The sequence below is a fragment of the Andrographis paniculata genome, unplaced genomic scaffold (assembly GCF_009805555.1).
Source record: "Andrographis paniculata isolate CXL003 unplaced genomic scaffold, ASM980555v1 Contig57END, whole genome shotgun sequence".
NCBI lineage: Eukaryota > Viridiplantae > Streptophyta > Magnoliopsida > Lamiales > Acanthaceae > Andrographis > Andrographis paniculata.
The window spans coordinates 1,115,996-1,140,685 of record NW_026137592.1 but is presented as its reverse complement, the minus strand read 5'-3'; the positions used below and the strand labels follow the sequence as shown (position 1 = coordinate 1,140,685).

The window sequence follows — 24,690 nt, the reverse complement described above, 5'->3', positions numbered from 1 at the left end:
TAATTTTACATTATATTCCACCGATTAAAAATAAATTAAAGATATACAAAAAAATATCTGCTAGCGGTGGGCTTTATCAATTTGTTTTTGGGCCTTTGAATGGTAAAGAATAAGGCTCAACCTCAAACATTTCAATTTTCAAGAACACTTAACAGAAATGTGGGTGACCAAAATAGTATAAATTCGAATATTCAATCTAAATTAAATTAAATTTTACACTTGTGTATAATATTTTGGTTTGTGTAACATTTACAAATTGAATTGGTAAAAAAAAAAAATTACAAAATTAATAATGTGAGTCAAAATGTCAATAAGGCGTAATGTGAGTGGTCTTGGTCTCGTAAGGCGCCAACTTCGACTTTGTATTCTTCGCCCTAAGTACTTTGACCAATTCGCCGCACATTTGCTTCGTGCTCGCCGAACAGTCGCTCTGCATTACGAGTAGTACCTTGGTCAACCCGTTTACTCTCGCTACTCTCTCTTGTACCACGCGGTCACGTGCCAGGCAGCACGTGCTCCACAAGACGGTTATACCGTGCTCCGTCGCCCCACCCGAACATTTCATCAGCCTTCGGACGATCTCCACCGTACATTCCTCGTCCTCGCCGATCGCACTCCTCCCCTCCGTACACGTGGCGATTGCTTCTAATACCTTCAGAGCCTTCTCGATGACCCCACCAACCGCGTGGGAATCGTCCGAGAGGATTTTCCCTACCGTTCCAACTATGCCGAGCTTTATCAGTTCCTTCTTCACCGGCCGGCTTGTTGAAATTGCTGCTAGGGCGGACATGGCGGCTTCTGCGGCGGAAGGTACGGACGGCGTTGTTGATAGAATGTGCAGTTCGTTCAGTAGCTCTGGCTCTTCTGCGATTCTGCGCTGTGACTCTGGATTTATGGAGATTGTCTCGAGCAGCTTCGCGGATTTGATTTTGGATTCTGTGTTTCCTTTCTGGAAAACTGTAACGATTGATGATAAACAGCTTCCTCCGTCGCCGATCCGCAGAATTAGGTCGTTTAATTTCGAACTCATTCCGTTTACCGGCGAGACCAAATCCAGAATCTCAACAATCCTTTCGCGGATCGGAATTCCATCGGATTTAGCGAGCGATTCGACGAGTCTGGAAACGGAAACGTTAGATACCGCGACGAATTTCAAGTTCTCCTCCGAGGATTTCATGAAATCGATTAGCTTCGCCAGAGAGTCAGAGTCAAACGCACCGTTGATGATATCCGCCGCTTGCTTCTTCGAAATGACCGACGACGATGGCGGAGCCGATGTGAGGTCGGCATGAGCGAGCCAGAGGTGAATGAGGCGGCGGAGGACGAGATTCGGCGTGGTGTGCGTGGAAGGCAGAGTTTGCATGGTCGCCGGACAGGTGTTGTGGCCGAGCGCCAGCCACTTCTCGATTGAGCTCCGATCGTACGTAACGCCGGTGCAGAGACTCACCGGAGACCTCATCACATCCATCGAAATAGGGCACCGGAACAAATTCGGTACGGTAACATACAATTCCTCCCTTCTCTTTTCCTTAGCCATTTTCACAATTCTTTCCGTTTTCGTGTAGTTAGCGTAATTGGGAAAATAAAAATTGTTAGGGCTATTATATTTATACAAGGCGTAATATATATATATATATATATATATATAGTCAAGGGCGGTAGATCCGACGTCGTTTTAGTATTATTTAATAAGTAAATGAATACTTAGAAGTCAGAAAGTTTGAATACGGTATATATAAATTTATAGTGAAAATTAGCAAAAATATAAATAATTATTTTGTGGTGGGGCCTACGCGTTGAACAATTGATGGTATATCTGCATGAAATTCTTGCATGGAGGTTTAATTAAAGTCAAAGGTGATTGGCACTATTTTCTAATTATATTCTTGGCTCCACAATGATTGCATTTAAATATTTGTTAGTGGGGGGACAATTACAATTAATACAAATCGAAATTATTATACTAGTATTTAGAAAAAAATAAAATAAATTATAATAATTGTTATTATTTGTTTTCTTGAGAGTAGGTAGTGCTTGCAGGGAAAGGCCAGAAAATGGGCAAAGTTTCAATTTTTAGTGATTTTAATTTTAATCAAGTTTCAATATAATTATTGCAAGATTATGAATTTTGGTCCATAGTCAGGAATTGAAGGCGTGTTTGTTCACTTGTTTAATGAAATATTTTTATTTTCTGCTAAAAAATACTGTATATAGAAAACTTATTATTTTTATTATAAATGCATATATAGTTGGGTGGAAGAAATAATGGCCAAAGACATTTCATGTATACACATATAGTATTGATCTTTAAAGATATGTCCCAATAAAAAGCTTGGTACAATTTGACACTGTAATTGCATGTTAGCTTTGAAAAAAGGTAATATATATACATGAATGTAATATTAGTGGTTTCTTTAGTTTGGTGTCAATTATAGAATTTATACCTATATTTGTTAAAGGTGCCCATAGGTCCATTCATGTCAGATTTTTATCCGATTGAATTTTTTAAACGGGTTATGACCCAAACTTATATTTTAAGGCGTGTTAGATTAAAAATATTTTACATATATAATAAATATATTAATTATTATTAATATATTATAATTGAATTGGTGTGTGGGATTTGAGTTGAAGGATATCTGTTTATTATTGTATCGCATTTATGTTAACATGTATGCATAATTGAGTCAAGATTTTGTGTTGAATCGTCGTGTCTGAATTAATTTTTTTTAGTTTTAATTAATTGCATATATATTTTAATACTATTTATTAATAGTTATTTTAAAAATATATATAACTTCAAATATCTAGCCTTTTCTTTTTTTAATTATTATTTTCAAATTTATCCAAAGTTATTATCTAAACAATATATACAATTTTCTGTTTCGATATAATTGGGTGTCTTAATGTTAAATTTTATGTATAAAAAAGTATAAAGTTTGATGTAATATTATTAAAAATAAAATAGAGATATTGGATAGTAAAGAAAAATAATACCAAAAATTAGTAGTAGCAAGAACACGTTTATTAAAGTTTGGGAGGAGTGAGGGGTTGAAAAGCGCTATTGGGGGAACATGATTCTGATAAAAGCGCATTAGCAGGAAAAAAAAGCGCTATAGACAGAACAGAATCCTTACCACTGGGGGTCGTACGTCCGTGTTGCACGCAATATGTGTCTCTTTTCCCAAACTATAATAATATGTAATATATAATTAAAAACTTGTAAGTTTGAATAACTCGACACAATTACATATACATACATATATATATATATACATATACAGTGGGACAGTAATAGACATATATGACATGTACACATGTTTGTGTGTCTGATGCGTGTGTGACTTGAACAATTTTTAAATAATTAATTACCAATGGGAAGGAATAAATGGGTGTCTGAATTAAATGAAGAAAATGAGGTGGATGTTAGTTTCGTTTCCAACTTAGAAAAAAAGAAAGAAGAAACATTTGTGTAGGTGCAGAGCAAAGAAGTTTATTGACTCTGACCAAATAAGCACTAACAGTAACAGTCAGTCTAACGTGTCAGAAACCAAATCAGTAGTCGTTTTGAATTAGTCCACACCTTCATATTCATATTCATATCCTCCCTCAACCAAATACTACGACCAGCCCTCCTTTTTTGTCTTTATTTAGAAAATTAAATTAAATTGAAATTGAAATTGAACCAAAATAAAATCGTGTAATTACTTAGGACGTGTTGTTATATGTATTATTGCATTTTGTTATTATATATATATATACACAAAAATAGCTATTGGACCTAGGGAAGGTGGTTATTAACTCACCCCGGCCCAATTCAGCAATACTTATTAATACAAGCCTATATATATAACTAGGAAGAAATTAGGTCTTATTTTAATTAATTAATCCGTTATTTTTAAAATTTATCCAAGATAAATAATTAAGTTGATAGTATTGTCCAGTATTGACCTAGAGTATTAGATTCTACCAGGATTTATCTAATGCATATTTTCGGATAGTGACTGGAAGTTTCTACTTTATAGAAAAAAGAAGAAATTTAAAGTTTGTGGCCATGAACTTGTAAAAGTAAACTCGACCATATAAGATAAGTTTAAAATGTTAATTATATTAGGACATGGTTCCCTCGTTAGAGGAGTCTTGTAGTAGTAGTAGTAGGGTGGGGTCCACTTGTCCACCTAACCATGTAACACTTGCACCTATTTTTCCTCCCTAGTCCCTACCCTCACACACATATAATATATATATATATGTATTGAATAATTTAATTAATGTGTAATGAATGTCCAAAGAAGGGCTTTATGAATTAAACCTCAAGACCCGCTCAAAGAACACGACTTTGTGGTATGATCGATCATCATATCCCATGTTTTCTTGCACTTGCAGGCACGTGCCTGCCCTTTACCCCATTCTAACTTCATCTTCATCTCTCTCTCTCTCTCTATATATATATATATATATATTGAATTTTATTATTATTATTATTATTATTATTATTATTATTATTACGTATGATATATATATAGTCCACAACTTAAATAACCGCTAATTTCGACTTTATGCCGATTCTTGTGTTTAGATTTGTTGTCAAAAAGCATAACATCAAGGATATTTATATATACATACATGTCAAGTTCTTGAAAATTAAACAGTAAGACATCTCTCGGTAAAATATCGAGTTCGACCCAAATATCTTTATTTCATTTTAATATATTGATTAGACAAATTAACATTCAAACTATTTTTATATTCTGACAATATATAATATTGTTATCGTTGTACTTATTAATTTATAATTAATTAATTAAATTGAAAATTCATTCACTATCCTTCCCATCCCTACCGCACTTATATGGCGATGGTTATGGTACTATGCAACTTATATATTGTTATGTAATATTTACATATATTTATTATACCTCATCCGTCTCATAATAAAGTATCTATTTTTTCATTTTAGTCCGTTCTATAACAAAGTATCCACTTTTTTTAGTAAGTTGTACATCTACCTAACATTACAAATACCCTTACAACTTACAATATATTACATAAACGTCATTACCCTTATATCTCACATACTAATAAGGTTATTTTAGTCATTTCTATTCATATTGTATCCAAATATAATACTAATATTTCTAAAATTACGTAAAAAAGCAAATGAATATTTAGTTATGGGTCGGAGGGAGTATATTGTATTATTATGTGCTGTCAATTTTATATATTTGTGCTAATTGTGTCAAATTAGACAATACAGAAATGGAAGCCGGTGTGTATATACTTGTAGTAACATATTCTTCGGACACAAGTTTTCTCTTCATTATGCATTAGTATTACCTTAATTTGTGCATGGCAGCAATTATTCATTCATTCACATTATCATATACCAACTATATATATAAATCCAACTAACTAACCCCTAGCTATATTATTATTTCTATAAAGTATATTTCAAATTTTCAACTCTACATATCATATAACACATCTTCTTCTTTCTCACTCTCGTTCTCTCTCTCTCTCTCTCTCTCTCTCTCTCTAAATCATCCCAAATTGGAGCCACCTATATATATATATGGCACAGAGTCACGGCGGCGGCGGCGTGGCTATGCTGATCTTCTTGCTGGTGGCTTGCGGCGGCGGCAAGAACGACGTCGTAAATGGTGCAAGACATACAGAGTTTGTGAAGATGAAGCCACAAACACATAATCAATATTATTATTATTACAAGCAACACCAACATAGTCCTTCTCCGACGACATTTTTAGGATTCTTGCCGAGGGGCGTCCCAATACCGCCTTCGGGCCCTTCAATGCGCCACAACGACATCGGCCTCGACTCCGTAGGCACATCCCCTTAATATATATATATATAATTTGATTCAATTATTAGTTCCTCTTCTTCCTCATGAAGAGGTCTGATTTCTCTGTACATTTGAGTGATTTTTGAATCAATCGAGAGAGAGAGAGAGTTCATATACACAACATATTAAAGAGATTAATTCTTACATATTTATTTATTTATTAATGTTGTTTTGTGTTTTTACTATTATGAGAATTATTATTTGGGAATGATCAATTTTATTGCACGAAGGTATTTATGATTTCATGCATTCTTGAGGCTATGCTAATTAACAATGTAATCATTGCAATTCTCTATAAAAAGTTCATATATATATACATATATATATATTCTTAGCTCATAGTTATATTATTTATTTATTATTATTTTTATTAGTAACATAATTGATCAAAAATATATATTTATACAATAACAAACCGACATATTAAGGTATATTATATACTTATTTTATATGTACGGATATGGCAATAATCAACTAATTATACATACAGCTGTTAAGCAAAACTATTATGTATACTTAACTAGACACACATATTGAAAACTACAAAAGTTTTTAATATAATTAAGTGACGATTTATTTACTTATAACGTTAATTAATTACTTAATTAAACGAATTATAAGGTTGAATTTAATTTTCAATTTTTAAAGTTTTATTTTCAGCAATTTAGGCACAGACACTGAAACTGCTTTTGCTCTTCTTCATCAGTTTCAAACTCACCACCAAATTCCAAACCAATTTTAATATAATCATAAGTCAACCACATTATTCATTCACATAATAACAACAATATATATTTATTATACATTCTAAGAAATGAAAAAATAATAATATAATAATTAAGAGAAGTATGGTAACGTCAAGAGTCGTTGATCAAAATTGAAAATTTGGGCTGTTACGTTGAATAGTGCCAACATCCTTATTTAAATATTTCAATTTTGTGACGTAAATCATACTCTATATTTATCTATTATTTCAATTGGCATGCAGTATTTAATTAATTAATGAAGTTGTGTAGAGGTAATTAATTAAATAATTGAATTGTGATGGTCAGATGCACAAATGGACTTTTAATCTTTCTGGTAAAAATCAACATCACTCGTGCTTCACTTTCAAATTATTTTTTTCAATTTTATTCTTTCGGCTAATTAATTAAAGTCAAACCAGTGGACCATAATGTTCGTCACCTGCCCTGCATGCATGTTCTTATAATATGAAAAATTAATAATAATAATAATAATAATAATAATATAATCTTGGTTGACTATAGTTTGTCTATACTACAAAGCATGCTGCAGGCCATATCGAGCTACTAAATTCATATATTATTTAGAATTTATATATTAAATTAATTAGCAGAAATAAACAAACCCATGAACATCGTCAACTTAATTAAATTGATCTCTACTGCATAAAAATTGAGGTTTTATATACAGAATGTGACCATTTCTACATAAATAAAAGAATTATGTAACTTATTAATATATATATATATATATATATTAATTATAATTTTATAAAGAGGTTAAATATTAATGTGCAGAATGGCAAAAATTGGATGGGGTTTTTGTACTGATAGCTACCGCTAAACCTGAGAAGAAGGCGACATAGCTCCGGCGGATCTCCGGGAGCTCACCGATGACTTCTCCGATCGCCGGATATTGTATCTCAGATAAAGCTTTTCCCGATTTTCCGACCACCACGTCTCCGCCTGGTGTTCCCCGAAGAATCTCCGGCTGTACACCGGAAAAAATATAATTACGCTGGATAATAGAAACAAACATCGCAAAAAATTACATCGATAAAAATCGAAGGTGATACCTGAATCGCACGCGTCTAAGATCTCTCGTCCCGTCTCCGAGAGTTACTAATGTTATGTACACACCCGGGACGTATTGCTCGACCCATTCGGCGTCGGGATGGGCGGCATTAGCCGGGGTAGCGGAGTGGTTACGGGTCCAATTTCCGCCGGCGTTAGAAACCCGGGGATTCGGGCGGTCGTTTGGTTCAGCGGAGTTCGATAGCCCGGGCTCTAGGGCACCCGAACTACTTCGACTGCTTTGATTTGTGTCGTCGATTGAATCCATCGGCGCTGCAGGTTGAGACTTTCTGTCGGATTCCTCAATCGAGCAAAGATGGTGAATTCCGTTCGGCAGGTAGAGCGATTTCAGACTTTCCTGGTCGTAAGCACCCGGTGGCAATCTCTCGGCTATATCTTTGACCTGTAACATGAGCCGATTAAAATTTCGAAAATATTTATCCGCTCATTGAAAAATCGAATCAAATCATCTGAGAAACGAGGATGAAATTCAGCGCGGTAGATCATGAATTAAACATAGATTTCTCTTCATGTTCATGAATCTTTTGAACGATAGAAATGCAAACACAAAGTCGTAAGCAGCCTAACCTGCGCCGTAAGTGATTTAATCACTTCTTTTGCAGCTTTACACTTTGATGATTCCTCTGCGGCGAGGGCAACAGCTTCCTGAGTCTTCTTTGCTGCTTCCTGGAGTTCCAATTCTCGCTGTTCGGATTGCTTTTTAAGGCTTTCAACCTAAAAAATAATTCATCGTAATAAAAATTACAGAAACAGATATTCTGGCAGATGGGACTTATGGTTTACCTGCAGCCGTAGCTTGCTCACTTCTCGATTAAGGAGTTCGTTCGTCTTCTTCAGGCTATCAGCAATCGTCGCGGAGAACGAAAGACCTGAAGCTGTCGGGACCGGCGTTGCAGATCGTGGAGGACTATGTTTCCTCGAGAAAGGCGACACAGGTCTCGAACCGACGCTTGAGGCTGTCACAATTGGCTTTGGGACATTGCGACGTCCATCAAAAGCTGTAGCCATAACGGTTTCTCTCAGCTGCGATAAAGATAATTGAGACGACCGACCCAGCGAAAACATATCAGCTTTCTTTCCTTGCTTGGCTGTTTTGATCGGGTCATAATTAGACGGCATGACCGACTTGGCCAACCTTAGATCATTCTTGTCCAGCCTATCTTTGTTTTCACCGGATAATCGTGGCCCGGAATTTCTCTTGTTGTTGGCTCCTGCTTCCGCCACCTTACTAAGCTTCACGAAACACGAATCACACACCCGATGAGGTTTGCTGGGATTCGGAGCCAACGCCGCCATTACAGCCTTTTTGGAACTGCAAGCATGGCAGTGTACTAATCCACAATTGTAGCAATTGTGCCTCTTTCTAGTAAAGCCGAAAGATTGTCGACAACCCGAGCACTGAGACTGCTCGGCACCAGAAACCCATCGATGGAGACATATAGCAGACGAGTAAGTCGAACCACAGGCGATAAATTTAACATGTCTATCCTTCAAAGCTTCAACCAGAGAAGGCGTTTTCCTGTCTTCTGTATCTCCATGGCCCAACCTTCCATTTGCGCCTTTACCCCATGTATAAACCTCGTTTTTCGATGTCAACACTGCAACATGATAAGCACCGCAAGCAACTTCTTCGACGGATTCATTAGCAAGCTTGTCTTCCACCAAGCAAGGTATTTTTCCATCAGACCGAGGATTACCGAGCTGACCGTAGACTGTACTTCCCATGGTGAAAACACGTCCGGATGTAGTCAAGCCGAGTGTCAAACAATGGCCGCAAGCAATCTTTTGAAAATCGTAATCAATAAGTGCAGGCACACAGGTAGGCTTCAACCGCGGCTCCTTGTCCCCATGTCCTAAGCGATTTTTATCTCCATCGCCCCAAGTGAACAATTTTCCAGATGAAACGCTCGAGCTAGATTGGGTTACAATCACCTCGACCACGGCAGCCGTATGCCACACTCCACAAGCAACAGTAATAGTCCTCAATCCTGACAACGATTCAACCTCCCTCGGATACAATACATTCTCCCTACTTCCATGCCCCAAAACACCAAAAGTCCCGTCTCCGAAAGTGAACAGCTGTCCAGTCGACGTAATCAAAGCTGTATGCCACGGGCCGCAAGAAACAGTTGCAACATGAAGACCCTCAAGGGGACCCGAAATTCGCTTAGGTATCCAATGACTGATGTCAGTGCCGTGACCCAAGAGCCCAGCGTGATGTTTACCGTCACCCCAAGTGTAAATCTCACCGTCCATTGTCACTGCACAAGTGTGAAACTCTCCACAAGCCACAAAATCCACGCTGCAGAAAGCTAAAGACTCGACCAAGCAAGGCAGGGAGGCGTCCTTCCCAACTCCATGACCCAGCCGTCCACCGGATTCTTCACCCCAAGTAAAAACTTCACCCTGCCTAGTGACTAGAGCAGCATGCCTAACCCCACATCCTATATGATGTGCATCCATTACGACATTGCATTCCAACGGTTTGGGAAGGAGAACATCCGTTCTCGTGTTGATGGAACTGACATTTTTATTCGGCCCAATCTTAATAACGTTATCAGAGATAACTTCGCCCCACATATATACATCCCCTAATGCATCACAGTCATCCGGTGCAGAACCATGGCTGGAAGTACTGGGTGCGCTAGAAACACTGACCCGAAAAGCATCTGTACCAGATCCTTTTGCTTGCATATTCTTTTGATTCAAAGCTACATGGGAACTGATTGGGGAAGCTGTGGTGTTTGAACTGATAGAAGTAAAAGTGTTTGAACTGATCGAAACCTCGCGTGAGCTGACTTCTTGCGTGAAACTCACTGGACTGCTACTTTGACTCGTTGATGGCAACTCTCCTTTGTCCTGGAGTCAGTAGTTAGGGTATGATCTATAAGAAAAAGGATAAAAGAAGCTTCGTATTCTGCCGAATCACTCCTATTTCAAGTATGACCGAAAATAAAGACCATACAAATAATTAAGCAGCGCAAACAAACTAATTGGTTTAAATAAAATCCTGCATTTTTGTAGAGACAATTAAAATGCGTGCATCAAAAGTATAAGCATGTATAGACAACTTTCAAGATGTGATACCTGAGGAAAACATACTGAAAGATTTAAAAAATATTGAACGACTACTAACAAAGTCCCAATGCCTTAAATCTTAAGAATAACAAGTATTGCTTCTAGGAGAAGCTGGTACCAACTAAAAGGAGGATAACCACAATGGAAGTGTTAGTAGGTCGTAAAACTCACATCAATGTAGAGACCACCATCACCCAACCCATCAAGTTTTGAACGCTCTACTTGCCTGAGCGATATCAATGCCTTAAGGCCAGTAATCCAATATTCAGCCTCGACTTTGTCCTTGCAGATCTAGTATATATGCAAAGAAACAAAAATAAATTTTTACAAGTTAAACTAAAACCAAACAGCATTTTTGAGGGGGTCAATTGTTAAAAAATAATTTGTTTATCACCAACCAGGTCAAGGGATCTTTTTCCGTTGCTATATATTAGAGAGAAGGATAGGTACTCCTTTTCAGGCCGCAGGTATCGTTTAAAAACAGCCTGTGACAGAGACTCGCAATAGTAATGAATATGAACATGTATAAACTGAACAATATATTAGAAAGACTAATGAAATGTGGATTAGAGCAAGCATAAAGTGAATCTATCGAACAACGACATGATGTGAAGCCTACAGAATCTTACAGTTCTTTGTCCAGGAATAATCCTCGAAACTAAAGATAACTTCAAACTCTTTTCTTTACCACCTGAAACCCAAATCAAGGATGTTTCATCCTGCAATATTGAAATACAATCATTATCACACATGCACATAATGGAAGCATATATGAAACACTTTTAAAGTCGATACAATATAAACTTTCCTTTTAGTCAACAGTAAAGCAAAAACACTCCAGCAATTTGATAAATAAAGTGAAATACAACCGCCAACCTAGATTAACCATTTTCGACATAGCCAATCTAACACTTCAATTTATACAACAAACCTAATCCTAAATATTGGCATGAGCACACCACAAGAAAAATAACTAACGAGAATACATATCAATACTTGGGAGAACCTTTAAGGCACATTCACAATGTTGTTTTTTCCGACACAAAATGGTAACGCACACAAAAAATAGGAAACCGCAAAGAACAATAAGGTGTATATTCATGACAACACAGGGAATGTAAAGACGAGTAATCGACACAATTGGCCTTACGATAGAAAGTCTAAATGGACAAAATTTTGGTTTTCCCTTGCGACCATATTTTAGCAGTTGAGCTCCCTTCTTTAGAGCAATCAATGCCTGTACATTGCAAATATATATACAATCAAAAACCAATATATATATATATATTTATTTATTTATTTATATATAACTATGGTGAAGTTCAAGATGTATTCTAAGCTAAAATTAAAGAAAATGAAAAGCTGAAAAGAATGACTAGAAATCTTGAGGCAGTCTAAAGTAATATTAATCAATTGCAATTAGCTACCATGGGAAGCACTGATGCTGCTAATCATTAACACTAGATTGAAGAAAACATTGTGCCCTAATTTCCAATGCAAAACTCGATGCCACTCACCCCATCAACAAAATTCTTCAGAACATTATTAATTCTAACAACTAATAAAAAGGATACTAACAACAACAGAAAATCCATCCGAAGAAATCACAGTCTCAAATTTTGCTCGATTTCAGAAAATGAACCAATTGCCTTAACAAGCATACCTTTCGGATTACGATGAACACTAAACTATATATATGTACCTGCTCGATGTCGCGATCAGCATTACCGTAGCTAACAAGATCTGCCATTCCATGTGAAGCTCTCACCTCCACAGCAAAATCGCCGCCACCATCCCGCCGCCGCTACCATCCACACCAACACCTAATTTCCTCTCTCGCCGCTTACTAAAACAAAGATCCAACGCGTTAAGCCTGTTTCCAGATCTGACAAAACCTCACGCGAATTTTCAAAATTCAGTCTATAGATACAACAATTCCTGAACTAACGAAAACTACCATCTCAAAGGAACGCCCTTCCAAGTCTTCTATTTGACTCCGTCTGACTGACTCCGACGATTCCCCGAAACCGATTGTTTCGGGCCCTTCCAACCGATTCCCGAGACGAAATCAAGGCCGGAGAAAACGAGACGGTGAATTGGAAATCGGCGGATGGAAGAAGAAGAAATTTGGAAGTGCGCAGTCAAAATGAGAGAAGAAAGCAGCGGTGGCAGCAATTCCGATTCTTCGCCTGAGAATAAAAATATAAATAAAAAACCTATTTAGCTGCGATCTAGTGTGGGCGGGTACATCGCTTGGACTTTTCTCTTTATGGTGTGTTTGTTCCGAGGTTTGGATTTTGATTTGGTATTTAAATAATAAAAATTTTGAATTTGAATAGTTGTATGATGTGATATAAATAAATGTTGATATGATATTTTGAATGTAAAATTGATTTTTAGTATAATATACAAATGAAAAATAAGTGTTTAATTTAATATTTTTTTGAAAAAAAAAATGGGATGAATAGTGGAAATCTAATTCAATCCCCCCAAACAAACACACCCTAAGAAAATCCTCACTCTATCCAATATAATTTGTCCATATTTTCGTGCTTCCCACATAACTTGTCTTTTCTTTTTTTAAATATAAGTATACACTTTAATTACATTTTAAATTTTATATTTCATAATTTTTTAATCTTAATTAAAATTATTTAGTTATCTTAATCTCAATTTATAATTATTTTTACAATAAAATAATTATTTTTATTAATATACTTCTTAATTACTTACTAATCATGTTTTACCTAAATTCTCGTATCTACAGTAACGATCACAAATCCAACCCCTATATCAGGTCATTCCTTCCGGGACAATAACATTTTTAAGTGTAATTTGTTTGAGTTTCAACTAAAATTACTATTATTCCCAAATATTTTTTTATAAAATTAATTTTATTTTAAAATAATACCAAATTATAATATTAATTAGATTAAAATTTTATTTCATATCAAAATTAAATATATATTTTTATAGTTTATTATAATAAGTTTATTTGTAGTTCCATAAAAATAAGTTAATAATATTATTGTAATATGATTGAAATGTAAGGATACTTTTAAATTTTGTAGAGATCATATTTACTTAAAAATGAAAAGAGAATCTGATTTAGGTAATATCAAAATAGAAAATGAGTAAATTAATTATTTTTAAAATATGAAGTATGTTTTATTATTATTATTATTATTATTTAAAATTATTAAAAATAAGCAAATCGGCTAAGGGTAAAATGGACAAAGACTCTTTGGACAGTGAAATTTCCGGATATGCCCTTGCTTCGTTGTTGACGTGGCGGAGTTGTCGAGTTCGCATGTACTTGTTTGATCCGCTCGCTTGTGACGTTTTACTTCTATCACTGTGGGGCGGGAATCACGTGTTGCGCAGTGCCACGTCATCGAGTAAGCATGGCCTTGTTATTTTGCCACGTGGTTTGATGTGGCTGACGTGGAAATTCAATAATGGTCATGATTGTTCTATTTATTTTGGGCCAATGAAAAGTAATTATTGAATCTCAATATTTATTAATTTTTTCTAAATATTTAAAAACGCCTAAAATTTATGGTGGACTTTTAAGATTTTCAAGATTATCTTCAACAATTATCGTGATTTAGAAATAAAATTTGAAATCATTCCTATTATGCCTAAATTATATGGTCATTCCAAAAAAGAAATTAGATAAATGTTTAGGCCTAAAGTTCATTAATATATTGGGCCATATTGGCCCAATTACAATAAATAACTTGACCATTATTGGGCTAGAATATCATTAATAGATTGAGCCATATAAGTATAGTGGAGTAACATTAAATAAGTGGGCCTTTAAAGAATATTAATGGGCCTAAATTGCAATAACATTATGGGCCGTAATGGCCCAATTATTTAAAAAATGGGTCATGATAAATAAATATTATGCTTTATTGGGCCACTATTGGTTGAGGCCCAAAATAATTCAATTTCCTAAATACTTCATTTCAATTTTCAACAAATAAAATAGTCGTTCAATTTAAAATAATTTAATTTGATTTCTAATATACATTATTTAATACCTCATTATAGTAAATAGTTAGCTTTATTAAACTTACTTCAATAAGATTTTATTTCATCAATATATTAGAGAGGCGTAGTAGAATTTTCAATGTAGAGAATTAATTTGACTATTTATTCAATTAAAACTTTAATTATGTCTATTACTTCCTCCGTCCAATTTCTATTGTCTTAAAGTATATTTTTCACGGTTTTTTAGGTGATTAAAAGTAATAAATGAATGAATGGTAAAATTGTAAAATTTGTGTTAAAAAAAATAGGATAATAATTGTTGGACGTCCCAAATAAAAAAATAGTACATTAGTTTGTAGACGGATGTGAGTGAGGGAGTATTAAAATATATTTAATTCATAAATCAAGCAGCCTTACCAAACCAACCACCTTTTAATTAATTAATTATAATTATCTTCTTTTCTTTTTCTGCAAGTAGAAAAAAACTGCTGCAAAATTTAAACTGTTTCTGATTGATTTGAACCCACTCTGATTTACTTTTCACCTCAATAATTACTAATAACAAAAATTTATATAATGAATAATTAAAATATATATATATATATAAACATTTTTATTTATTTATTTTAAATAATAATTTGTTGTGTCAGACAGCATATGCCTCCACGAGGTAATAACCTAAAAATATTACTTACACGTTAACCATAAATTTAAATAAATTAATGTCCCTATCTTATTTTCTTAAAATAAATAATAATCCATGATTGATAATTATTATTTCTTTATATGTAATTGTTTGTCAAGTGATGAATTGAATTTGTGCAGAAATTAAGATCAAACTTACTGTAAATTATAAAAATAGATTAATTTAATTCACAAAATTGAATTTTTTATTTATTGGAATTTGTAATGATTATTAGTTCAATTCAGGATAAATCTATCATAGTACTTACGTACTGCATGTAAGAAGTAATAATTACCTCGTAATTAAAGAGCACCCTGGATCTGAAGTCCTTCAAAAATCCACACCGTTAATTAACTGTACCTCAGAAAATGAACGGTTTAGATTAGATCTTGATTTGAAATCCATGGACTTTGAAAATTATTACGTTAATTGATGCCAGCTCTAAATATTCACCTAACCTTCTGACTTTGACGTAAATTTTATTCAATCCGCGTTACTATTTTATTTAAAAATAATTTATATAACTAAATATAAAATTTACAATACAAACACGTATAAATTATTATTGCTTCTACGTTATTACATATATTTGTATTTTATTAATTTTTCTTGTCGGTGAATAATAAACACTGTCGTCGAAAATATTCACACATAAGAAATTGAAATTAGTTAGGAACTCAGAATTAAGACTGACAATTGGAAAATTAAATAATTGTTGAGGACATATGTCCACATTATTTCAATGACATGTTCCTCCTAAATCATAAATTTAATTTTCCTTTTTATGTTGCTTGTCTAAATACAGATGTTATTGTGTTATAGAATGTATTTTTACCTGTAATATGTCCAGGTTCATCACTTAATGTATGATTATTTTAAATTTAATAAAAACTAATTTAATAGATTATCAAAAATAAAATCGATTATATATATATATATATATATTCACTGGTACAATAATAATAATAATAACAAATGTGAACTGGACAAATTTTCTAAATTCAATAACAAATGAATTAAAATAACCTTTTCCATCATTTTCATCTTCTTTTTTTTTCAATGCATTGAATTTTGTGGATTATCAAAATAATAAAAAATCTGAGTATTTTGTTTGTTTTCAACAAATCTGCCTAACTTCTTACTAATATTTTTAAATTAGATGGGGACAATCATATAATAGTTTTTTTCTCAATATTTTTCCACAAAAATTTCAATAATTTTCAAAACACCCTTGCCTTTATTATTATTATTATTATTATTATTATTATTATTATTATTATTATTATTTGTATTTCTAAATCTCAAACTCAATTTCAAACATTAACAATATAAATATTTACATTTTAATTTCATTTTAATTAAGTTTGAAAACATTAACATTTCATTTTTGTCATTTCTCTATTAGTCACACACAAAAAAGCATTTACTACTATTTTCACTTTCCCCCACTATATTTACATTTTTATTAATTTCTTCACCAAATTGCATTATTTTTATTATATTTCCATGTTTAAAACAATATTGTAATGTAATTATATATTTGATAAATTTTGCATATATGATTTATTTATAATTTATAAAATAAATATATATGATAAAATTATTTTTATACTATATAAATAAAAGTAGATAAAATATTGTAGATGGAATAGTATATAATATAATATAACATTTAAGTAAAATTTATTTTATAATCTACGGAAAAAAATATATAATTTAAAAAAAAATAGAAAAAAATAGTTATAATCGTTAAGGTTCTTACAAAATATATGAATATTCTTCACACCAATCTCTTGAAACAACACCGGAGATGGAGCATCTAGTCTTGCAAATGTTGCAAATGCAGTCAAATAATTTTTTGGCATTATTTTTTCTATTTATATAAATATAAATAGATAAGAAATATATATTTACTTATTATAAAAAAAAGAAGTAATTCAAAAATTTTAATTAATACATATGGATTTTCTTTCTAACAAATAGTAAAACTACTAAACAAATATATAAATATATCTAAGTTTTCTCCATAAAACTATCTAAAAAAAATATAAAAATATTAACAACCTTGATACTTTATGTTATATATAGACACAACGATGTGCAAGATAAATTATTAAAGAAAAATTATAATTATTTATTTATAAAAAAAATACTCACCTTATTTGATGATGTTGCTTTAAACGAAGTTATTTTCATCGTCCTAATCAAGCAATTTTTTACTCTGCTTGGACGGTATTTATCTATATAAACATAAATAGATAAGAAATTAGAAAGAAGTAAGTAATCAACAAAAATAAGAAAAGAGTGAGTCCCCTTGAGTGGACTACACCAGAGATAGGCGGAGACCACAAATGGTTGTAAGCATAATATGAAACCGTCTTCAAAGAACCAGATTCTTTGACCCAAAGCAAAATATGAAAATTTTCTGAGACCACAAATGGTTGAAAGCAAGCGTAATCTGAAACTCTCTTAATAGAAATACGCGTGAGTATGAGAGAAAGAAACTGCACAAAAAAAACTGTAAAAAAACTGTAAAATTTGACTGAGTATTTCTTTTTATTTTTTTAATGTTGAAAATCCAAAATTTTAAAATGACAGGAATTAAGAGAGGGTGATAATTAATTTTTTATATAATGTATACATAAAATTAAATGTAATCAGAAATTAAATTAAACTAGTTAAAATTGATAGGTTGATATTTCTATACATTTACCAACATTTGAAAATTATAAGTTGTGGTGGATGTGTTCTTACTTTTAAAAATATGATTGAAAAATAACGAAACTATGTTTACAATTAATTTCATAGCATATTACTATCAAATCAATTAATCAATAATTTTCATTCAACTTTTTACTATATATTTCCAAGTTATAAAAACACTATCAAAATAGTACATTTGAACAAATCAATACACATATTGTTCAGCCAAATAATTATTTAAAAAGTAAAAATAACTATTAATTATAATTTATCGGTGGAAATTTGTGATTATTATAATTTTGAGTCAAATGGATTTGCCAAACTGTAACGTACTACTTATCATCTATCTAGAAATACGAAGGAAGCTTCAAGAATATTATTTATTATTATTACTTTATCTGTTATTCAAATTTATTATTATTATATTTTTACTATCATCTAAATTTATTTTCGTTTTTTTTAATAAAGAAATACCATTTTTCTTTATAAAAAAAGTAAAAATATATATTTTTACATATTTTTTTTTAAATTCGTGTCAAGTCAAGTGAGCACACAATTGAACGAGAGAGGGGAATATTATTATTATTATTATTATTATTAAGTTACATGTCAAACTCAAGTAATACCCAATGATAACTGTAATTAATAATTGTTTGCAATAATATTACCTTCTCTCCAGCTAAGAAAATTCGATTTGGTCATTACCTACTCTCATTAATTATTATTTTTTAGAACTCTCAGCTACTGAATACAAAATGAGCATGGTATTTAATTTTATTTTTTTAAAGAACTGAATAATAATAAATAAAATAAGTTAATAAATAGAAAAACACGCTTTTGTTCAAAATAGAAAAACACGCTTTTATTCACTTTTTTTATTATTTTCATATCATCAATTGACATTAAAAAAAAAAAAAAAAAAAAAACTTCTGCCAAGGAGTAATTGAGTATGAAAGGAAGAAGGACTGTCTTCATGGTCCCCTAAAAGTACAATGAGCACCGTGGACTTCAAATCCACGCCATTCAGAATGATCCATTCGGCGTAAAGCTCCTGGGAGCTTCCAAGAACCCTGCCAGTAATCAAAGGACAGACTGTTCACACTTTTTTCTGCCTAAGTAGAAGTTGGAATTTGTTTGGGTGTTTTAGTTTAGAATTGAATATTAAAAATTTTGAATTTGAATAGTTAAATGATGTGATATAAATAGTTGTTGATGGGATGTTTTGTATGTAAAATTGATTTTTAGTATAATATAAAAAATAAAAAATAAGTATTTGATTTAATATTTTTGGGAGAAAAAAATAAAATGAATAATGTATTTAAAATCCAATCGCCCAAACAAACACACTCTTAAGTATAAGTCGAAAGGGTTGTAAAAAAACACTAACATGATCCTAAGAATATAATAATGAATAAAAAATTAACCTTGATCAATGATTTATGGTAAAAAAGATGCTATAAAAGGACATGCAAGGATAGGGCAAATAGAACACAACCCTAACATGGGATCTCACACACACATTATTGCCACTCTTGTGGCAATTCTTGCAATTTTATTGCCAACATTGTCCAATGCCACTTACCCATCCCCTTCTCCGCCGCCCTACCACTACAAATCGCCGCCACCGCCGCCGGAGCACAAATACCCTCCTTATCATTACAAGTCTCCACCACCACCACCACCACCACCTGTTCACAAACCCCCGCCTTACCATTACAAATCTCCGCCACCGCCACCACCCCCTAAGGTCGTAAAACCCCCTCCTTACCACTATAAATCTCCGCCCCCGCCGCCCCCTAAGGTCGTAAAACCCCCTCCTTATCATTACAAATCGCCACCACCACCGCCACCTAAGGTTGTAAAACCCCCTCCTTATCATTACAAATCGCCACCACCACCGCCACCTAAGGTCGTAAAGCCCCCTCCTTATCATTACAAGTCACCGCCGCCACCGCCACCTAAGGTTGTAAAATCCCCTCCTTATCATTACAAATCTCCGCCGCCACCGCCACCTAAGGTTGTAAAATCCCCTCCTTATCATTACAAATCTCCACCGCCGCCGCCACCTAAGGTTGTAAAACCCCCGCCTTATCATTACAAATCACCACCGCCACCACCCCCTAAGGTCGTAAAGCCCCCTCCTTATCATTACAAATCACCACCGCCGCCACCCCCGAAAGTCGTAAAGCCCCCTCCTTATCATTACAAGTCGCCGCCACCGCCGCCACCTAAGGTCGTGAAACCTCCTCCTTACCACTACAAGTCTCCACCGCCGCCACCGCCTAAGGTCGTGAAGCCTCCTCCTTACTATTACAAATCTCCGCCGCCGCCGCCGTACCACCATTAAACTTTCCAAAGTAAGCTTCAATTTACGGACATGACTCACATCATTGATTAATTAATTAATTATTATAACAAGAAATATAATCACTGTTTCTGATTGGATAATGATGAAGATGATGATGATGATGATGCAGGAAACGAGAATGTCTGAAATAAAAAGTTGTGGATGGGGGGCTGACTGGTGCATGTCGTCGAAAACGATGGATTCGTGTCCGTACGTGGGAAAACGAAGAAGAAGAAGAAGACAATGAATTAATATTTACATCTCAAATTTAATTAAAATCTTCTTATCAAAATTAATAATCACCCCACTGCAGACATTAATCTTTTATTATCATTTTCATATAGATATATATATATATATACACGTGTAGAGAGAGAGAGAGAGAGAGAGAGTATGTGTACGTGGTTGGTGTCCCCATGCATCGCATTTGATTATTGCATTTTAAATTATAAAGTCGATATTGGCAGAGTTGTGTATTTCATAAGTGTGTTTCCCTCAATAAATTGATATGTCACGTCTATTTCCCTTAGATTAATTGTTTGCCTTTTGAATCTCATTTCTTATATATCATACAATATTATAGTAAAACATGCATCCCCTCCCAACACATCCCTTCTTTCTTTTACAAAAAAAATAAAATAATAAAATAAAATAAAATCATATCAATATACATGTGAAATATCATATTTAAAAAATATTTTTTTGGACTATCTAAGTACCCATGTACTATAAAATCTTACACAAGATTCATTCATTAACATTTAACAAAATATATTTATATAATGTGCCAATTGAAATTTAGGGTTACTTTTTTTTAGTTTGATTGGTATCTAATTGTGTAATGAAAATATTTTTATTTACTTTACACACTTTTATTTTAAAGTTTAAAATTGGAAACATATTTCAAAATACAAAATTAATACACCGAAAATACAACCAAATTTTTATATATGTACATATATAGTAGTGGGCCAGGGTTTTAATAATAATACAGTTGAATTATAATTATTTATTTGTAAAGTAGGAATATATGTTGGATAATAGAGTGTCTTTTAATTTGTTGAAATGATACATAATACGTCCCATATCTATATATTCATCTGCTTTTTATATGGAATTTTAGAAATATTAGTATTATATTGGAATAAAATAGAAATAAAAGTAAAAAATCCTATTAGTATTGTATGATATAAAGGTAACGATATTTTTATAATATATTGTAAATTAAAATGATATATTTGTAATATTAGATAGATAGTACAATTATTAAAAAAGGAAAAAAATAAAAAGAAAAAATAAATAAATTGTTAAGGGACGAAGAGATATATAGTTTCATTATATATGCAAGGTAGATAAATTTCACTGATTGATATTTTGTTTTATTACATGCTATTCTGCAAGTTGTGACTTTGTATCTTTTTATACAAGATCAGATATGTTTGTCCTTTCCAGTTGTCCAATTGCATGCTCATATACATATACAAATATATATATATATATATATATGTCTCAATACAATTATGAGTGCCAATTTGTCCCATGCATAATTTTTTTGGTCAGTTTATAATAATGTTTTTATTTTTTGTAAAATGTAATAATAATAATATTTGGATATTATATTAAATATCAAATACTTTAACTAATTGTAAAAAAGTATTATTCCCTCCGTCCCAAAATAATAGTATCATTTTCATAAATAATCATATCACTATAAAATTATCTTTACTTTTTCATTATTATTACACAATTGACGTTACTTTTTACACTAATATACTCACAACAGCAAAAAAGTTATTTATCTTTACTTTTTACCAACTATCAATATAATATCAATATTCTATTAAATCTCCTGCTCAACACAATAAGATTATACTTTTAGGACGGACGGAGTATATGTTTTTAACTGCAGTGACACTAGTGTCGTTAACATATTTGAAATATAATTGGGTAAAATTAAAAAAGAAAAAAAAAGAAAATAAATTCTGTAAAATGATATAGAAATGTACAAAATGTATTTGATACTCATATTGTTATATATTATATGTTTAATGTTCTTCTCAATATTTTTTTTTCAACAAAATATCGATTCTCAAAAGAATAAGAAAAAAAGAGAGAAATAATGTAAAAAATAAATATGACAAGTTTATTTAAAAATACATACAAATAATATTTAATAATGATATATAAAATACTAATAATAATAATAATAATAATAATAATTTTTATAGTACAAATAGTGTAGAAGAAAATTAGAATAAAAGATAAAAATATTTGAGTAATTTCACATCAATGCAGATCAAATGCTGAATATTTGTGCTGAAAGTTGTTAAAATAAAAAAATTCTAAAATTATATTAATAATATATTTTAATTATACAAATAAAATACTCCCTCTGTCGCATTGAAAGGTTGTCATTTTTCATTTTCGTCCGTCCCAAAACAAGGTTATTATTTCATAATTTAGTAATTGTACTACCTACCTAACATAATAAATACCCTTTCAACTTACACTATATTACACAAATGTCATTACTTTTATATTACACAATACTAATAGGGATATTTTCGTCATTTTCATTACAATCTATTATAATATTAATATTAAAAAATCTATGTGCAAAAAGCAAACGACACCCGTGTTCCGAGACGGAGGGAGTATTTAATTTAGAAAGTATTCGGATAGGTGCTGAAAGTAATTATTTCATATATATAGCTATAAAATTTTAGAGAATATAATATAGGCCTAGAAGCAACCGAATGAATATATTATTGTCCTTGGCCCAATAAATATGGGATGCTGTGGCTCCAATTAGGGGATCTAAATGGTGGAGTTATTTGCATATTAAATAAGATTATTTATTTATTTATTTTATTATTATATGCAATGTTAAAAAAAATTATTTAGATTGACTATATTAATTAAATGTAATTATGTTTGAAACCCCACCGATTTCTAATAATTTAATAAGTAAACGTTTTTGTTTCAGGGCATTTTAGTAATTTGATTTTCTTTTTTTTTTTTTGAATAGGAGTAATGTTTTGTAAGATGAAAATAATAATTGTTGATATATATATAGTATATATATTTTATATATTGATATATATATTCTACCTAATATATCTCTTGTATAAATATAATATTGAACTCTAATTGTGTTTCAATGAAAATAGAGTTTATTCCATAAATCGTAACAATAATAATAATAATTTTATTATAAAAATTACGAAAATTATACAATTCAATAATCAGGGCCGATGCAATATTAGGCAAGGTGGATCAATTGTCCCACAAAAAAAAAATAATAATACTAATTATCACTAAATTACAAATATATTCTTAAATATTAGTTCTATATTTATTCCATGAATCAGTTTCGGTATTCGACAAGACCCATCAAAAGAATTATTGATGTCTTGTTTTTTTTTTTTCCCTCCACTTTTCTCTTTTAATGAAAAAAAAATTGCAACTACTTGTATAATTATATTCTAGAGAATTGTCAGAAGCAGAATTGATGATTTTTGAATTATTATTAGGCAATTTCATTATTGATGTTTAATGCGATGAAATATTGAGATAAAGAAAAATAGCAACAACAAACGTGGAAATATCATTTTCAACTATAACTATCATAAAAAAAAAACTTACGAAATAGCATGAAAAAATAATTATTAAATGATTGTTTCGTTACTTTTCTAGAAAGAGATGTGTTTACTAAAGTGAGTATAGATGCTATTGTCTGTCGATACCAAAATATAAGAGATCTCGTCGTGAACACTTATAACTATTTTGATGTCTAAGTGATTGTTAATTTGAAATTTCGTATTTTTCTAATGTAAATTTTTGTTGATATATTTATTCAGTTTAATTTAATAATATTAATTTATCGACCCACCAAATTCAAAATTCTAGATCCGCCACTGTATATAATATATTGAAAATAATTTATTTAATTCATGAGATGAATCTACAATCACATAATACATAAGGTTCATCATTGTAAAAGATTGGAGTGTAACAATAATATATTTATATATTGTAACTTCAAATTCATAATTTCAACACCTAATTAAGGACAATTGTAATCGTGTGCTGGCTCTAGGATGTAATAAGAAAATTAACCAAGAAAAATTCAAAATAAGAAATTTGTGGACATCAACAAATTAAATTAATAATATAATAAAAC

General features: G+C 31.7%; 3 protein-coding genes across 17 annotated transcripts; 1 reads left to right on the top strand and 2 right to left on the bottom strand.

Annotated features, from left to right (window-relative positions):
* Positions 1 to 161: 161 nt before the first annotated feature.
* Positions 162 to 1,575, bottom strand: LOC127257399 (U-box domain-containing protein 29-like). Its single transcript, XM_051283797.1, has one exon. The coding sequence runs from the start codon at positions 1,535 to 1,537 to the stop codon at positions 308 to 310; it is 1,230 nt and encodes a 409-aa protein (XP_051139754.1). The 5' UTR covers positions 1,538 to 1,575; the 3' UTR covers positions 162 to 307.
* A 5,680-nt stretch (positions 1,576 to 7,255) lies between these two features.
* On the bottom strand, positions 7,256 to 12,970 carry LOC127257121 (PH, RCC1 and FYVE domains-containing protein 1-like). Of its 2 annotated transcripts, XM_051283436.1 has the most exons (10): positions 12,734 to 12,970; positions 12,479 to 12,622; positions 11,927 to 12,013; positions 11,406 to 11,495; positions 11,175 to 11,261; positions 10,948 to 11,067; positions 8,482 to 10,557; positions 8,266 to 8,412; positions 7,680 to 8,080; positions 7,256 to 7,594 (listed from the first exon to the last, which is right to left on the bottom strand). In XM_051283436.1, exons 2-10 carry the CDS (start codon positions 12,524 to 12,526, stop codon positions 7,444 to 7,446), a joined length of 3,207 nt encoding a protein of 1,068 aa, XP_051139393.1. In that variant the 5' UTR covers positions 12,527 to 12,622; positions 12,734 to 12,970; the 3' UTR covers positions 7,256 to 7,443. The 2 variants fall into 2 exon arrangements, with proteins under 2 accessions (XP_051139393.1, XP_051139394.1); XM_051283437.1 differs by lacking the exon at positions 11,927 to 12,013.
* Positions 12,971 to 19,633: 6,663 nt separating this feature from the next.
* On the top strand, positions 19,634 to 21,036 carry LOC127257423 (extensin-3-like). Of its 14 annotated transcripts, none has more exons than XM_051283842.1 (4): positions 19,634 to 20,015; positions 20,124 to 20,177; positions 20,232 to 20,517; positions 20,638 to 21,036. In XM_051283842.1, exons 1-3 carry the CDS (start codon positions 19,662 to 19,664, stop codon positions 20,505 to 20,507), a joined length of 684 nt encoding a protein of 227 aa, XP_051139799.1. In that variant the 5' UTR covers positions 19,634 to 19,661; the 3' UTR covers positions 20,508 to 20,517; positions 20,638 to 21,036. The 14 variants fall into 14 exon arrangements, with proteins under 14 accessions (XP_051139799.1, XP_051139800.1, XP_051139795.1 ...); XM_051283843.1 differs by having other exon boundaries at positions 19,634 to 20,069; positions 20,286 to 20,517; XM_051283838.1 differs by having other exon boundaries at positions 19,634 to 20,069.
* Positions 21,037 to 24,690: the final 3,654 nt, after the last annotated feature.

Excerpts from the sequence above, each read along its gene's own strand:
- LOC127257399 (XM_051283797.1), bottom strand. The coding sequence starts at position 1,537 with ATGGCTAAGGAAAAGAGAAGGGAGGAATTGTATGTTACCGTACCGAAT.
- LOC127257423 (XM_051283830.1), top strand. The coding sequence starts at position 19,662 with ATGGGATCTCACACACACATTATTGCCACTCTTGTGGCAATTCTTGCA.
- LOC127257121 (XM_051283436.1), bottom strand. The coding sequence starts at position 12,526 with ATGGCAGATCTTGTTAGCTACGGTAATGCTGATCGCGACATCGAGCAG. Across the intron at positions 11,262-11,405 it reads TTATTCCTGGACAAAGAACT|GCTGTTTTTAAACGATACCT; the intron begins GTAAGATTCTGT and ends TCTCTGTCACAG. Across the intron at positions 8,081-8,265 it reads TTAAATCACTTACGGCGCAG|GTCAAAGATATAGCCGAGAG; the intron begins GTTAGGCTGCTT and ends CTCATGTTACAG.